Source organism: Helobdella robusta, assembly GCF_000326865.2.
Source record: "Helobdella robusta unplaced genomic scaffold HELROscaffold_44, whole genome shotgun sequence".
Lineage (NCBI taxonomy): Eukaryota > Metazoa > Annelida > Clitellata > Rhynchobdellida > Glossiphoniidae > Helobdella > Helobdella robusta.
This window is the reverse complement of record NW_008705063.1, coordinates 365,290-381,815: the sequence shown is the minus strand read 5'-3', so window position 1 is coordinate 381,815 and position 16,526 is coordinate 365,290. Positions and strand designations below refer to the sequence as shown.

Here is a 16,526-nt window from a genome sequence, read left to right as displayed (position 1 = left end):
GATGTTAGGCATGTGAAAATTTTATATTTATCTAACTTTGACGTTATTAAAAAAAATATTTACAATAGAATCATTAAATTAAAATTGTCTATTTACCAGAACACTGAAATTTGTTTGGTTTATGCTATAGTTATGCTATATATAGCGCTTTATATTGCGTAACAGTAATCCATCTCTCTACGTATTTTGCCATGACGGGGTTCGATTGCATGGATTCCCAACTATTGTAAGCAAATACGATGCGTAAATATAAGCTAATATAAACGTATTCACATTGGCTTCTGGCAAATTAGTGTGGTGTGTTAATATTCCCTCAAATATCAGAAACAACATTACAGCGACCAATAATGAACAAATCGTCTATTGTTCTAATCACAGAAAGCCTCAATCAATTGACAACAATTTTTGAGTTTTGTAGATAAACAACGACTTGAGACAAATTGTACAACCAAAGCGTTCGTCAACAAGGCTGGACAGAATTTTAACGTTATCCAGAGCAACGGATGTTCTCCAAACGTCATAAACAAGCCTTATAGTGGCAAATCAAAAAACGCCAAGACATTATTTGGCCTTAACCAAAACTTCAACAATCGAACCAACAACAAAACTAAGCAACAAACCAGCCAAACAAAGGTACTAACAATCTACTAAGCAACGACATAGCGATCCAACAACAAAGACATCAACAGTTTGAACCAAAATTTTATTGAAAAACGTTCAAGGCCTCTGCAAGTTTGTCAAAAATAGTGGCAAATATCCTACCACATGTTGGTCACTTTTATCTTAAAGATACTGGATCAGTCATGAACAATTCTGGACGAATGATTTTTTTTAATCAATTTTTTAGAAAAGTCATTCAAATAAAAACGGTTTCATGTGTTAAGAAAAATATATTTTTGCTGGTGTGAATTATTTCATTTAAAATGTGACATTCAAATATAAATATTGCGATAAAGTTCAACCATAAATAAGAAAATGTTGAATTTATTCACAATTTTTGTCACATCTTGAATATAAACGAATGAAATGAGTTAGTGAACGAATGTATAAATGAATGAATAAAAGAATGAATGATCGAATGAATAAATGAATTAGAATAAATGAATGAAAAAAAATAGATGGATTTAGCGCCTGTTCACATTTAACATTGTCAGTCAAAATAATAATGTATGCGTTTTTATATCTGTTCCTAATAAAAATGTCAAAATTTTTTTGTTTTCAAGTTTAATTTTTAAAAGTTTGAATATTTCAAAGAGTAAACTCAAAATTGTACTTAATTAGTTACTTTGTTTTTCAAATTTGTGACTCATACGAAAACATCTGTGATTTATAAACCAAACTGTTACAATTTCATGAAAAACAGTATATATATACAACTAAAAAAATGGAAACATATACTGTAATATGAAAATTGTTTTCATAAATTTTTATATTTCCAAACACGCACACAACTAAATATGACGATTTGTTCACACTTATTGTTAATTATTTCACTAGTTTAAGGACTTAAAATTTTGTGCCTTATTTCAATTTTTCTTGCTATTTTAACCAAAAAAAAACAATTTTTTGTCTTTCTTTCAAATATTAATTTGTTCATTTTACTAGCTATTTAGAAATTCTACGGTAAATATAACATATTGCAGAATATTCAACCGACTAATGTAATAAAACCTCTCTCTAATAGCGTCATAGCCGTATTTTGTTTTCAAGTAGGGCAGTTGGCGGATCAAGACAATTATGACGGAGAGGGCATAATTTTTCAAAATATTTCTCCCTGAAGGGAGTAATTAAATAAAAAGTCTAAATGTTGACCTAGGGGTCAAAATTTATTTATCAATAAAGTATATTTTGTTTCAAAACTATCAGTTTTACTTACTTTTTGTACAAATACTGCTTACTAGCCTCCTGACCCTTTCTCTAGATCCGCCAGTGAATATGAACCAAAACTTTCAATCAATTTGAATGGTTAACAAATAAATATTGGACGTAAGATGAAAATTGAGCTATAAATTAGTACCACAAAATAATAGCCGATAACATTTCTACCGCTATTGCTGATTGAAGTTGTATACATTGAATTATAATTTGAAAATTCCTCAACTTTAACAGTCGAGAAGTTGTGGCGTCTATCGTACATCGAATTTCCGCAGATGTTTTCAAAGAATTCCGGCATATATGAATTCCAGAAGTAATTGTTTTTCATGTCGAAGTGACGACGGATTGTAGTTGGTTGCGTGGATATGGTGATGTAGTGCTGGGTGGTTTTGTTGTACCTAGGCCAGGTTATGTTGTCGATTGAGTCTGGTTTGCTGTTTAAAAAAAGAAACAAAGTATTAATTATATTTTGTTATGTTAGCGTGATTAGTATCTATGATTATTTTTGATGAACTTTAGGCATGAAACGTGATTTTTTGACTGAACTAAAACAAAAACAAACGTGATTCTGGATTACTCAGAAATTTAACATATTTTTCATTAATTAAGAATCAGAGACCTTTTCTGAAATATCGAGACCCAAAGTTTCAGCATCTTCTCAGATAACTTTTGGTCTTCAACCGTGCTCTTGTTCCAATTTTTATTCCAAACATAATCTTCCACAGGCTTGTTTCCAAACGGAACCCCAAAGATGTAGTTTATATCGAAAATGTGCAAACTTTTCTCGTGCTCGAAATAGTAGTAGAAGACATCAGGGTTGGTGGCGGACAGCAAATCGGATATGAAAAGAGATGGTGCTACCATTAGAATATCGTTTTCTAACTGTATTTTACGTAATTAAACTGAATTAGCAAATTTGATTTTTATGAATTAAACTTTTTTTCTAGAATAATTAAAAATAACACGTTTTGAACGTTGTTCAAAATAGAATTATTGTCAAGATTTTGAGTTCAATTTTTGAAAATGTATTTTTAAACTTTTACAAATCATCACCCTCACCTCAGCTTGCCTGTATAGGAGTGACAAGCCTTTTTTCTGTTCAGACTTCAGCGTTGCGCTCCAGTCGATGTAGTTCAGTTTGATTGAGTTAATTATGGTAGACATTTCACCTGATTTGCAAGTTAAAACTTCATTCAGCAACTTTTCAGAACTTGATTTGAAGTCAACTTCATCCAACAACTGGTCCCTGAAAATGCCTATGAATTGTTTAGACGTTATTAAAAACTCGAATGACTAGTGTTGTAAAATGTACAGTTGTACTTAATGTGACCACGCTACATTAGACTCCTCACTAAACTTATACCCGATTATACATCCTCCATGTTACTTTGGTCCGAAATAAACTTACACCTATCCAGAATTTGTTATGAGGTTTTTAATGAGTATTTTCAATTATCAACCAGTTTTGTCGAAAATTTTTGTTAACAAACAAGTTAAGTGTGATAAAATTAATTTTTTTATTTGAAAAACTATTAAAATTGATTAACAAAGTTGCATGAAATTTGGTTAGGAAAAGGATAGTAATTTAAGAGGATGTATTTGTAACTGATTCCACCAATGCACCGCCGTCAGGTGTTTCAGATGTCTTAGAAACTTTATTAAACAAATTACAGCTAGATGAAGAAAAAATAAATGAACATTCGACGTTTTCGAGCAGGTAATATTTAGGACTACAGCGGCAAGTCTACCGGTATCAAGTGTTATACAAACAAAAGAGTTATCTACATCCCGAATAAACTAATTATAAGGCAGTTTATAATAAAAACTTTTGTTTGGCTTGCAAGTTTAAGATTCTCTCGCGTTATGCAAAAAATTAACAAATTTTCAAATCTCACTAAATTCGTTCTGAACGACGCCAGTGTAAAACGGAACCTTGTGGTACCTTCCTGCCTTGAAGGCCTCCCTTGGATGTTCCAACAGCAGCTCCATGTCAACCAATGGTCGATAATCAACGTGAAATTCTAAGCTAGATAACTAAAAAATTAAAATAGGAAAAAGGTGAAAAATAAATTAACATAAATTTATGATCTTGATTTGTTAATTTTAAGTTTTTTCACTGCTTCAATCATTTTCTTTGTTTGTTGAAATCTAATATATTTCTTATTTAAACGCACATTCAATGATGTGTCCAGCAAAATGCTCGAATTAACTTTCTTCAAACAGTTCTTGATCTGATAGACATCGTGGATTTGATCACGGCAGCCAGCTTCTGAAGCGAACGATCGTATAAACTCGGTGAAGTTCATAGACTGTTTGGTGTAGCAACTGTAGTATGCAACCGCTGACCCACTGTAGGCTATGGCTGTCCAGAACAAACCTTTTTATGGAGTGGACAGTTGTTTTATTTTACTATGCTGGGATGATTAGGAATAATTTAGACCACCAACAAAATTTTTTTTTGAGAAAAAATTAAAAAACTGAAAGTTTATTCAAACAAATAACTCAAGACCAATAATTTTCAAAACAATAACTAGAACATAAAATATTGACACTCGAACTGAAAATTTTATGATATCAAATCAGACGCAAATTAAAAAAAACTCAGACCTCGAGTTGAGGGCAGCGTCATAAGAATACCCACCAGAGCTGACCCCACACTGTGTCCAACCAGGGTGACTCTACTGGCGTCCCCACGAAACCGTGCAATGTTGTCGTGCACCCAGTTGAGTGCCATCACTACGTCACGCAAGCCGTAGTTTCCCGGCAGGATGTTGTCAGCTGCCGTCAGAAAACCTTGCAGACGATGATGATGGTGACTTAATTAGTTTTATTTGCTCGTCAGCAGTGAATTAAAAATAATTAAAATCAAATAAATCACTGAAAGGAAAAAATTTTTTTTATAATGCTGCTGAAATGTTACCAAAAACGTCCAATCTGTAGTTGATCGTGACCACAACAACTCCCATCATCGAGACGACCTTCCCGTTGTAAATATGACCTGACCCACTTATGTAACTGCCTCCGTGGATGTAAAATACAACAGGGTACCTTTTCACCGGATCAGAAATCTATCAGAAATAATAACAATAAATATCTTATCATATCTGGAGAGTTTTTATTATAGATGCTTGGACGCAGCTAAGCATTTGCGAAAAGGTAAAAAATTGTTTTTTGAACTAATTTGCCACATGTAATGGGCTTTATAGCAGCTTACAATTATTTGCTTCTTTTAAAATTTGGTTTTGTTGAAAAATTTTATAAAAAAAACTTCCCCGCAAAATATTCCTGGCTACCACTCTGTTCAAATGCACTCAAATAAAAAAATGATTGAATTTCAGTTAAATTTCATAAATTTTATAGACTCTTCCACACACAGTTCATAAGATAGACGGAGATCTGTTCGCATTTGAAACCAATCAATGCAGCGACAGTGCCAGGCATCTTAACCATTACACCATCAGGCTTCGCTAACCTCGTACGGCGTGAAAATGTTGAGATAGAGGCAGTCTTCGCTTTGGTTTTCATAGAAAGATGGATCAAATGCCTAAAATTTCGTTCGCGTTCATTAGATTTTTTCAAAAAATTATTTTACAAATATAAATACACAACGATAACAGTGGGCGTCGTCAATTAAAATTTACGTCATATTTATAAAATAACGTCATCATTATCATAATTTCTTCTTTCTTATCATCATCATCATCACCATCACCTGCACGCAGCTTGGTTTTTTTTCTTTAGCGTTCAAAACACCTGACCATTTTTTGACTGGTTGAGGAGCCTGGTGGTGATGACGATGATGATGTTGATGATGACGTTGAGGATGATGATAATGATCATTGCACTTTCGAATACTCTTGTGTTTAAGCATCACAATTAGCATGTTATAGCCGGTGGGCCTTTCTTGTATTTGAACACGGTCATTGCAAGAGCAGAATCAAGCGACTTAACTATTACAATAGCTTGCCAGTATCATTCTACCTCGAATCTCAGATCTCCAACTGGTGGCTGCGCGAATGGTATTCCATAAAATCGATCGTACCACGTCGTCCCTTAGAGAAATAATTTGTGATGGAGGAAATTTTTCATACAATATTATTTAAAATAATTAAATTTTGTAATATTTTATTCCATTTTTTAATAATTTTATAAGCGTCATCAGTTCGATGAACAAATCATGATCATTTATCATATAAAAGAGTTTAAAAATTTATAAAAAGACAAATTTTTTTCATATCTTAAAATTTAACATCCTTGTAATTATATACACATCAGGAATTCTATAATAAACTAAAAAATCGCCCTCAACTTACGTGTAGTTAAGTTTTGGATTTTCTCATAAAATCTAAGGCCCTCTACTATTCCACCCTTTGTTTCTACTCTAACCGTCTCAGAGTATCCCAAAATGAAGTCGCACAAGCTGAACAACATTATGGCGATAATTGTAAAACGAGCTTTAAGACGAACGTCTTTCAAAGAAGTTTTCATTTTTTTGAGAATTTTTATATTATTTATTGTTGTTGTCAATCTTTTGAAACCACGCAGGCAAACAAGAGAGCTGCAAGTACAAATTTTGTTCCTTACAAAACAGTTAGCAGGTTAGCAACACTTAAAGAATTGAAATTAGAGGTTTTAAAATATTTTCTTACAATTTATTTGAAATGACCTCAAAAAGAATTTTAGTAATTCATAAGTTTTTTTAATTAAATAAAATTTGAATAAGATTTACATTTATTTTTCAATTTAACACAAACTAATTGACGAATTCATTTTAACTGGTTGAACTCCTCGCTGTATAGCTCTATTTAACTGTTGAATGAAAATTACAAACAATATGTTTGTTTGGACTTCGAACAACTTAACATTTCAAGCTGTCTCTTTTTTCATTTTATGTTTTTGGAAATGTATGTTTTGGTTTTTCAAAATAAATTAGTTTATTTCTTCGTTTTTTTTAGAAATATTGACAACACTTGAATATTTTTGGATGATTTCTTATTTGATTTTTTAATTTATTTTTCAAGTAATTGTAATTAAATAAGTAGATAATTAATTAAGTATAAATAACAATTGCAATTGTTTTTCTTAATCAGCGGTTTTAAACTTGTGTGTCGAACTCGTTTTTGGGTTGGATGAAGATTTGCCAGGCGTCTTTAAAAACCAACGTAAAAATGACTTTGTCGCTTACATAGCATGTAACTGTGTAATAAAATATACAGTGTATATTTTTTTCGGAATTTTTAAAAATAAATTAGGTCTGCCTGTAATTATTCACCACTCGCTCTTTTTGGCACTCTTTAATTTACAAAACTTTGCCTCATTTGCCAGAAGTTTGCTGTTCTTAACAAAACTCAACCCAATTTTGATGTTGTGTTTGAAAGAGAATAAACGGAGCTTATTGGACTTGTTTAAAGTGATGCTGCAAAAAAATAATTTCTCATCAAGCACAATTTAAAATCAGATGTTTGCCGCTATGTTCAGTTCTGTTAGAGATTGATTGTGCTTTCTATCTTACTGTCTAGATGCTGGTGATTTGAAAAAGACACCTCAAAACATAAAAATTCAATGCAAATCCGTACAAATCATTTATAAATTTTTTTAATTATTTATAAAGATCACAGCGTTTTTGGCATTATTCAACTTGTAGTTGAATTTCTCAATTTTTTAACGAGACTTTTGTCAAGATGACCGAAAACGCAGTGATCTTTATAAATAATTGTATTTATGATAGTCTTAATCCAAAATGTTATGAATGAAATGTTAACACAAATTTTTGTGATCCATTATAAAGTTTCATCTACCTATTATTTTCAAACATATATCAAATTTAGATTCAATGCGATAATGATCTAAATTTAAATGTCACCTACTTATAAATAGGTGATTCACGTATCAGTTTCTATATCCGTAAGCAAAATATAAAATTTGAATTAGGTAAAAAAATTGAATGAACATGAAATCTTTTTTATTCATTATTAAATTTTATTTCAATAAATATAAAAACTCAAACGATACCTTATAAATAAAACATTTTATAGTTACAAAACTTTCTATTTGTTTGTAATTTATAGTATTCGCATCTACTTCGCCCGATAGCATCTTACCTAAAGCAGCTGTTTAACAATGGATTGATCAGTTTGTATTAGCATAGGGCATAAGGAATAAATAATCAATCAACCATTTAAATTTATAAACATCTAAAAATGTGATATAGAATATAAAAATGTAAAAGCTATATTTAAAACGTCATTTTCGTTTTTAATTGTCTGGTACGAAAGAAAAAAATAAAATCTGAGATAATTTGTATCATCAATTTGTATAAAATGAACAAAGCATGAAAATTAGGTTTAAAATTAGTAACCAAGAATTGAAACTAACACCACTTTTACCGTTACTGGAAATAGTATCATTTGAATCATCATTAACAGTCGAGAAGTTGTGGCGTCTATCGTACATCGAATTTCCGCAGATGTTTTCAAAGAATTCCGGCATATATGAATTCCAGAAGTAATTGTTTTTCATGTCGAAGTGACGACGGATTGTAGTTGGTTGCGTGGATATGGTGATGTAGTGCTGGGTGGTTTTGTTGTACCTAGGCCAGGTTATGTTGTCGATTGGGTCTGGCTTGCTGTTTAAAAAAAGAAAAGTAAAGAAAAGTTTTATGAGTTGAGTTTTTAAACTGGAACTTTGTTTCAAATGTTTTATAAAATATTTTGCATATATCGTAAATTTCAAAATATTACTATACTAAAAAAAATGATTAAAACTTAATCACGGATATAGCAAACTGTTCATTAACTTAGAATCAATAACCTGTTCTGAAATATAGAAACCCAAAGTTTAAGCATCTTCTCAGATAACTTTTGATCTTCAACCGTGCTCTCGTTCCACTTTTTATTCCAAACATAATCTTCAACAGGCTCGTTTCCAAACGGAACCCCAAAGTAGTAGTTCATATCAAAAATGTGCAAACTTTTCTCGTGCTCGAAATAGTAGTAGAAGACATCAGGGTTGGTGGCGGACAGCAGGTCGGATATGAAGATAGATGGATATATCATTCCAACATCGTTGATTACCTGCGTTTTGTATGGTCATACTGAATTAACAAATTTAATTTTCATGAATCATAACAATTTTTTCATAAACTTTTGAAAGTTAGACAACTCATCTAAATTTGTCCAAAAATGAATTATTGTCTAGGTTTCAGGTACAATTTTTTGAGAAACTGTTTTTGTTTAAACTGTCTACAAATTATTGCCCTCACCTCAGTTTGCCTATATAAAAGTGACGCGCCGTTGTTTTGTCCAAACTTCTGCGTTTCGCTCCAATCGATGTAGTTCAATTTGACTGAGTTGATGATGGTAGATATATCACCTGATTTGCAGGATAGAACTTCATTTAGCAACGTTTCTAGTTTTAGTTTGAAGCCATCTGCATCCGTCGTTACACTATTAAGAAAGCCTGCAAATTGTTAAGACCTTACTTAAAACTCGAATGATTACATTTGGTCGCAAGTTAGCGAAGTTGATAAAAGTGCCATGTCTCGTGCGGCTACGCGATGGTCGGGTTCAAATACTGTCGGTCCAAAACTCATAAACTATCATACTCCAAGTGCGTATGATGCGGTGCTTGCGAGTGTGTATTCACGTCGTTTGGCGTGGATAGTACAGTCTTTGCGAAACTAAGGCTTAAATACAAGGAGAATACGTAAGCGGTTCTGTCAGTCAAAGCTGCATAATAAAGAACAAAAAGAAAGCTGTTATATTGGATTCTGTAATTCGTTTCCGATTATCTTTACCCAGAATGTTTCTATGTTCTGAGTAAACTTTGAATGAATCTCTTTGTGATTAACCCTGTGTGTAGATGGCATCTAATTATTTTAATTAATTGCTCGTTTTGTCAAAAAAAATTGTTTTCATGCTTTACATTTTATTTTATGTTGATTGAAGTAAACAAAATAGTTGAGTGTGACAAATTAAAATTTGAAAAACAGTTTTATTAGAGCTGCCACTTTAAAATTCTCTCTCTACATGCAAAAGAAGTTCAATAAATTTTCAAATCTCACTAAATTCGTTCTGGACGACGCCAGTGTAAAATGGAACCTTGAGGTACCTTTCTGCCTTTAAGGCCTCCCTTGGATGTTCCAACATCAGCTCCATGTCAACTATTGGTCGGTAGTCTACAAGAAAATGTGAGCTAGAAAACTTGGAAGATTTACAAAACATTTTGATAACAATTAAAAAAGTTTTTTGGAAATTATTTTTATAGAATTGGAAGATGGTGAAAAGTAAATTAATTAATTTAAATTTTAAAACTTGATTGGTTTATTTGTTATTTTTTCAAATTTCAAATTTTTTCCTTATTAAAAACTTTTAAAATCCTAATTTAAATAAAAAATTTATGATTTATAATTGAAGTTTAAACTTTGAATCCTGTGATCAACAAAGTGGTTGAATTAACTTTCTTCAAACAGTTCTTGATCTGATAGACATCGTGGTTTTGATCACGGCAGCCAGCTTCTGAAGCGAACGATCGTATAAACTCGGTGAAGTTCATAGACTGTTTGGTGTAGCAACTGTAGTATGCAACCGCTGATCCACTGTGGGCTATGGCTGTCCAGAACAAACCTTTTTATGGGGTGGACAGTTGCTTTATTTTACTATGCTGGGATGATTAGGAATGATTTAGACCACCAACAAAATTTTTTTTTTGAGAAAAAATTAAAAAATTGAAAGTTTATTCAAACAAATAACTCAAGACTAATAATTTTCAAAACAATAACTAGAACATAAAATATTGACACTCGAACTGAAAATTTTATGATATCAAATCAGACGCAAATTAAAAAAAACTCAGACCTCGAGTTGAGGGCAGCGTCATAAGAATACCCACCAGAGCTGACCCCACACTGTGTCCAACCAGGGTGATTCTACTGGCGTCCCCACGAAACGATGCAATGTTGTCGTGCACCCAGTTGAGTGCCATCACTACGTCACGCAAGCCGTAGTTTCCCGGCAGGATGTTGTCAGCTGCCGTCAGGAAACCTTCGAGACGATGGTGATGGTGACTTAATTAGTTTTATTTGCTCGTCAGCAGTGAATTAAAAATAATTAAAATCAAATAAATCACTGAAAGGAAAAAATTTTTTTATAAAGCTGTTGAAATGCTGAAATGTTACCAAAAACGTCCAATCTGTAGTTGATCGTGACCACAACAACTCCCATCATCGAGACGACCTTCCCGTTGTAAATATGACCCGACCCACTTCTGTAACTGCCTCCGTGAATGTAAAACAAAACTGGGTACTTTTTCGTTGCATCAGATTTCTATCAAGATAGATTGCAAAATGAGTCATCAACAAAAATTTGTGAGAAAATTTGTGATTTTATGACTTTATATATTATGATTTTCTATAGACGCAACATAAAGGTTAAAAAATGGAACAAAATCATTTAAAATTCAGTTTTCTTACGTAAAGCCCTTCATACTAGCTCAAAAAAGTCAAATTGAAATCAATTAGTTACATTGTTCTCGTTAAAAGTCGGTTATGTTAAAAAATTTCATTGGATAGACATTTGGTTTGACTCACCACGTACGGTGTGAAGATGTTGAGATAGAGACAATCCTCGCTCTGGTCTAGATAAGAAGATTCAGGAATCTAAAATTTTATTCGTGTTTATTCAACTTTTCAAAAATTTATTTTATGGAAACAAATTCCCAACACTTAATAACAAATTTTGACGTTTAAAATCTACATCATCGTCATCATCGCCATCATCATCACCATCATCATCACCATCATCATCATCGTAATCACCATCCTCATCATCATCATCATAACTTCTTCATCATCACCCTCGTCATCATCATCACCTGAACGCAGCTTGGTTTTTTCTCTTTAGCGTTCAAAACGCCTGACCATTTTTGGACTGGTTGAGGAGCCTGGTGGTGATGATGATGTTGGTGATGTTGATAATGATGGTAATGAAGGTGATGACGATGATGATGACGACGATGGGGATGATGATGGTAATGATCGTTTTGATGATGATGATTATGATGATTTTGATGATGATCATTATCATCATCATAGCACCCGAGATTTTTATAAGTTCAAGCATCACAAAAAGCATGTGATAGCCGTGAGCCTCTTCGCTTTCGAACCTGGTCAGTGCAAGAGCAGAACCAGGCATCTTAACCATTACACTAGCATGTCAGTATCATTTTACCTCGAATCTTAGATCTCCGACTGGTGGCTGTGCGAATGGTATTCCATAATATCGATCGTAGTAAGACGTCACTGTGAACAGATAAATTGTGGTCGAGCCAAAAATTTGGAAAAAAATTAAAATTTGGAAAAAAAAAATTTAGAAATATTTTGAATTTACAGTATTTATATTTTCACAAATATCATAAATTAAACAATAAATTAATATTCACTGTAAGCTTACGTGTAGTTAAGTTTTCTATTTTCTCATAAAATCTCAGACCCTCTAAAGTTCCACTTTTTGTATCAACGCTAACCGTCTCTGGATAAGCCGAAATCGAGTCGCAAACATTGAACGACAGTATAGTGACTATTGTTATCAGACGAAAATAAAATACTTTGTTCACCAAAATTGTCATTTTCAGTAAATTTATCGTAATCGCTGTAGTTAATGTTTCAACAAAATGTTTGCCAAACAGTGATAATTGCAGACAGCGAAACTTGCAATGTTAAGCGTCTATTTTGAAATTAAATTGGCAACAGACCGCGTTAATCGAAGAAACCACTTCGGAATAGTTAAAACTTGCGTTGGATCACTATTTATACTTTGACTTTTATAAAAATTCTTCATAAAAAACACTGTGTGTTTGGACTTTGAACGATTAAGAACACTTGAAATTATTTGTCGTTTTATTCTCATATTCTAAAGATTATTTTCCGGCTCTCCAAAGTTAATTTAAAAATTAATTTTTTTTTCATTATTTTAGAAATAAAAGCACCAATTGAAAATGTGACTCTTTTAAAATTATGCTAACTGGTTGAAAAATAAGTTGAACTCATTACTTATTCAAATTTTCATGTTTCACATGGTGCAAGATATAAACATACGTTTTTTTTCATAATTTTAAGTAGCATTAATAGAAGCAGCAGCAGTAACGACAACAATAGTTGTAATAGTAGTAGTGGTAGTTACAGTAGTAGTAAGAGTAGTAGTAGTAGTAGTAGTAGTAGTAGTAGTAGTAGTAGTAGTAGTAGTAGAATTGTTTTATCATTTTCGTTGTTGTTACTTCTCCCTTTCAAGTTAAAGCAACGAAGTTTATTGCACGTCTCATTTTCTTTAAGAATCAGTAAAATCATAGATAGCTGTGTTATTGCTTGCTATATTTGATGCCATGTGTTGGTGTGATCTGGCAAACTGATGTGATGTGAATGTATGTGTGTATGTGTGTTTATACATGCTTGTCTGTGAAAGCCGAGTGGTTTGCACGTACGTTTTTGTGTATGTGATTACATGCGTCATTCGTGTTAGGTGTGTGTGTGTGTTTGCGTGAGTGTGTGTATGTGGGTATGTTTGTGTGTGTGTGTGATTAGTATTTCAGACATGTGCCTATGTTTTTGCGCGTATGCGTGTGTTTCTTTGTCAAAATGAATATTGGATTTGGCTCTTACAATCTAATTAATTTTTTAACATCTACACTTTAATGAATATGTCTGCCAGAAAGTGATTTTGAAAACCATGTTTCAAGTACTTAGGCATTATTATTATTATTATTACACTAATTTAGATAATAAATTATTATAAAAACAATTCATAAAAATGAAGCAACATCCCACACAGACATATTTCAATGAATCTTTCAAGTGTATGGTCTTTCTAATTTCTAATTTCTAAATGCCGTTATTATTTCGACGTATTAACACACTTTCACTTAACACACACACACACACACACACACACACACACACACACACACACACCGCATAAACTCCGGGTGTCACTTCTCACTCGAAACTCGGACTAAGTATATTAACCATATAACCAACATGCCAAATCATATCAGGGAATAAAATCTTAAAAGTCAAACAGCCACCAGCGGCTCTAAGTAACAATACAACAACAATAATAATAATGGATTAGCAGATTGCAAATATGTAAGAAGATACAAGACAGAGATTACGTAACATGCCATTCAGTTCACTTCTCTCTTGCATCTTGTTACGCATTGTTTGGCACGCGGCCCTTCAACATGGTTAGGCTTACTCCAACATAATGTCAATCGTTATTTAGATTTTTTTGATCATTTTATGGATATATGTATATTGTATATATGTGTAAGTGTGTTTATATGTATGGATGTATGTCGGTGTGTATGTGCAATGGTAGGGGTATATATATATATATATGAAGAAATCTCTGGAGGAGATTGTCGTCAATCATCACTTGAGCAGTTTTTAGCGAGTGAGGTAGAGAAATAAATTCGAACTGTTGACAGGTACATTTGGTCAAATCTTATTAAAATCTGCAAAAGATAAATTGGATTGAATAAATAGTTGGACTATTTGCAGTCTGTCGATACAATTTTGAAGGTTGATGAACAAAAGTAGTAAATTTTCTTTATTTCGGAAAAGTCCAGTTGAACAATCTCGATGGACATCAAGAACGAGAACAAACTCATTGAAATTCCAGTTTTCTTTCCAGACATTCCTGGATATTTTGGAAATGGACAAATTAACGGTCAAAATCTGAATCCAAAATTGTATTTTGAAGATTTGATTCAAAAATCTAATGAAGATTTCATTCCCGAACAAAAATTTGTAGATAATGGTTTGAATCATAAAAGAAAAATACGATTTTTTGACGAGGTCTTATGTTTTGGTGAAGAAAGAGATGGCGAAAATGTTGAAAAAGGAGAAGTAAAAATCAAAAACAGTCTTGGCAATAATGACCAAAACGTGGATAAAAGCAATAATGTTCCCGCACGTTTTGGAAGCGTGCCTGACAAATCTCAGGAAGACATATCCAACGTAATCGTTGAAAGAAATCAACAGGACAATGTATACTCTTTGAATGACAAATGTGGTTCTGAAGACTGTTCTGCCAAAAACAACTACAACATTGACGACGACAACAACAATGTCAAGAGCTATCATATTGTTAACAACATTAGGATCGAGACAATTAACTTGGATGACAACAACACATCGAACAACATTTCGGTAAACACGTCTGATAGCAGCAGCCTCAAAAGCATCACGTTTGGACATCACTACGCCAGAAAGAACGAAACCTGCAACGAAGAAGTCAGTATGGAAAATAACCTCAACAACGAAACTTCAATTTGGTCTGCTAATAGTAATACAAGTACATTAACAAATGTTACTGTTATCAGTGACAGCAGCGAAATATGCGACAACCAAGAGTTTGACATCAACAACAACCACCTGATGAAAAGCAAATACATAAACAAGAAAAGCGAGGTCAAGGAAATAAATAAAAATATAACCTCGAAAAACAAAACCAACAGTTCGAACTTTAACCAAACTAACGAAAACGCACTGCCAGCTGATATAATTAGCAACAAAACAGACATCAAAAAGGAAAACACCGCAAACTGTGCAAAGAACATTGTGAACGTGAAACCTAACGAATGTTTCTTAAACAGCACGATAATTTCTTCAGACGATGATAGGACGTTGGGTTTGTGGAACGTGTCATCTAACGAATCAAAGAGAACGAAAAATGACGATGACAGCGAACATAGGATGATGTTGATGAGGGTGAATGCATTCGTTCAAGATAGAATGAAAATAATGGCATTAGAGAATAAATATATGGATCAACACGAGGTTATTCCTCAAAACAACTATCGCCAACAACAACGACTCCAGTTGCCACATTACAAAATCTATCCCAATCAACTGTACTACCCAGGCCAGCCACAACTTCTTTATCAATATCCTGGAAGACATTATCAATTTTGTCAAGATGACAATGCCATCAGTGCAGAAATCTGTCACCAATATGGAGCAAGAATAAAACCAGGTTTTGTTCCCAATGGAGTCAGCAGTTGTAACAACGCAAATGATGTGAACCTGAAAGAAATTTTAGAGAGACACAGCAATCCAAGATTTAAAGTTGCGACAGCCTGCAATGGACTAAAGAATCATCGCTCGAAACACAATAGGTCTCAATCAATTGATAACAACTTGCAAACTTTTAAGAGAAACGTCAACTTAATGAACGTCATCAGAAACAAAAATAATCTCATCAAAGACCACGCAAATCATAAATTGAATGTTTACCATGGCAACTTTCACGAATATTGCGAAAAATCTTCATATAATAAAGTTGGCCATAAAACCAGTCACCGAAACAAGCCCGACGGCCCAAACAACAACATCAACAACCCAACGAGAGCAGTAGTACGAACCAAGAAGATATCAAAAGACGTTCAACGCGTCTGCAGGTTTCTCAGAAGCGGCGGGAAACATCCGAGCCTCTGTTTGTCGCAATTAGGTGATGTTTAAAGATTTGCAAGATTTCTGAAATATTTGAATTTTTGGTTTCAAGGGAGTTTGAAAGAATTGGTATCGGTGTGTAAATAAATGTAAAAATTGTTTAGTAAACTTTATCATTTATTATTATTATTATTATATTATTATTATT

At 32.9% G+C, this 16,526-nt stretch overlaps 4 protein-coding genes across 4 annotated transcripts; 1 reads left to right on the top strand and 3 right to left on the bottom strand.

The window, feature by feature from the left end:
• Positions 1–4,525: 4,525 nt before the first annotated feature.
• Positions 4,526–5,386, bottom strand: HELRODRAFT_127654 (hypothetical protein; the record flags this gene model as incomplete). Its single annotated transcript, XM_009025886.1, has 3 exons — positions 4,526–4,668; positions 4,796–4,943; positions 5,348–5,386. Coding segments are annotated over 3 exons (330 nt in total), but the record flags the coding sequence as incomplete, so codon positions are not given.
• A 2,122-nt stretch (positions 5,387–7,508) lies between these two features.
• On the bottom strand, positions 7,509–10,097 carry HELRODRAFT_177728 (hypothetical protein; the record flags this gene model as incomplete). The annotated part of the gene is made up of 5 exons (XM_009025885.1): positions 7,509–7,576; positions 8,262–8,500; positions 8,686–8,948; positions 9,137–9,333; positions 9,938–10,097. The coding sequence occupies 5 exons, from the start codon at positions 10,095–10,097 to the stop codon at positions 7,509–7,511; spliced, it is 927 nt and encodes a 308-aa protein (XP_009024133.1).
• Positions 10,098–10,713: 616 nt separating this feature from the next.
• HELRODRAFT_85245 (hypothetical protein) lies at positions 10,714–12,143 on the bottom strand (the record flags this gene model as incomplete). Its single annotated transcript, XM_009025852.1, has 5 exons — positions 10,714–10,916; positions 11,051–11,198; positions 11,465–11,501; positions 11,714–11,814; positions 12,102–12,143. Coding segments are annotated over 5 exons (531 nt in total), but the record flags the coding sequence as incomplete, so codon positions are not given.
• A 2,363-nt stretch (positions 12,144–14,506) lies between these two features.
• HELRODRAFT_177726 (hypothetical protein) lies at positions 14,507–16,387 on the top strand (the record flags this gene model as incomplete). The annotated part of the gene is made up of 1 exon (XM_009025884.1): positions 14,507–16,387. The coding sequence occupies one exon, from the start codon at positions 14,507–14,509 to the stop codon at positions 16,385–16,387; it is 1,881 nt and encodes a 626-aa protein (XP_009024132.1).
• Between the last annotated feature and the right edge of the window lie 139 nt (positions 16,388–16,526).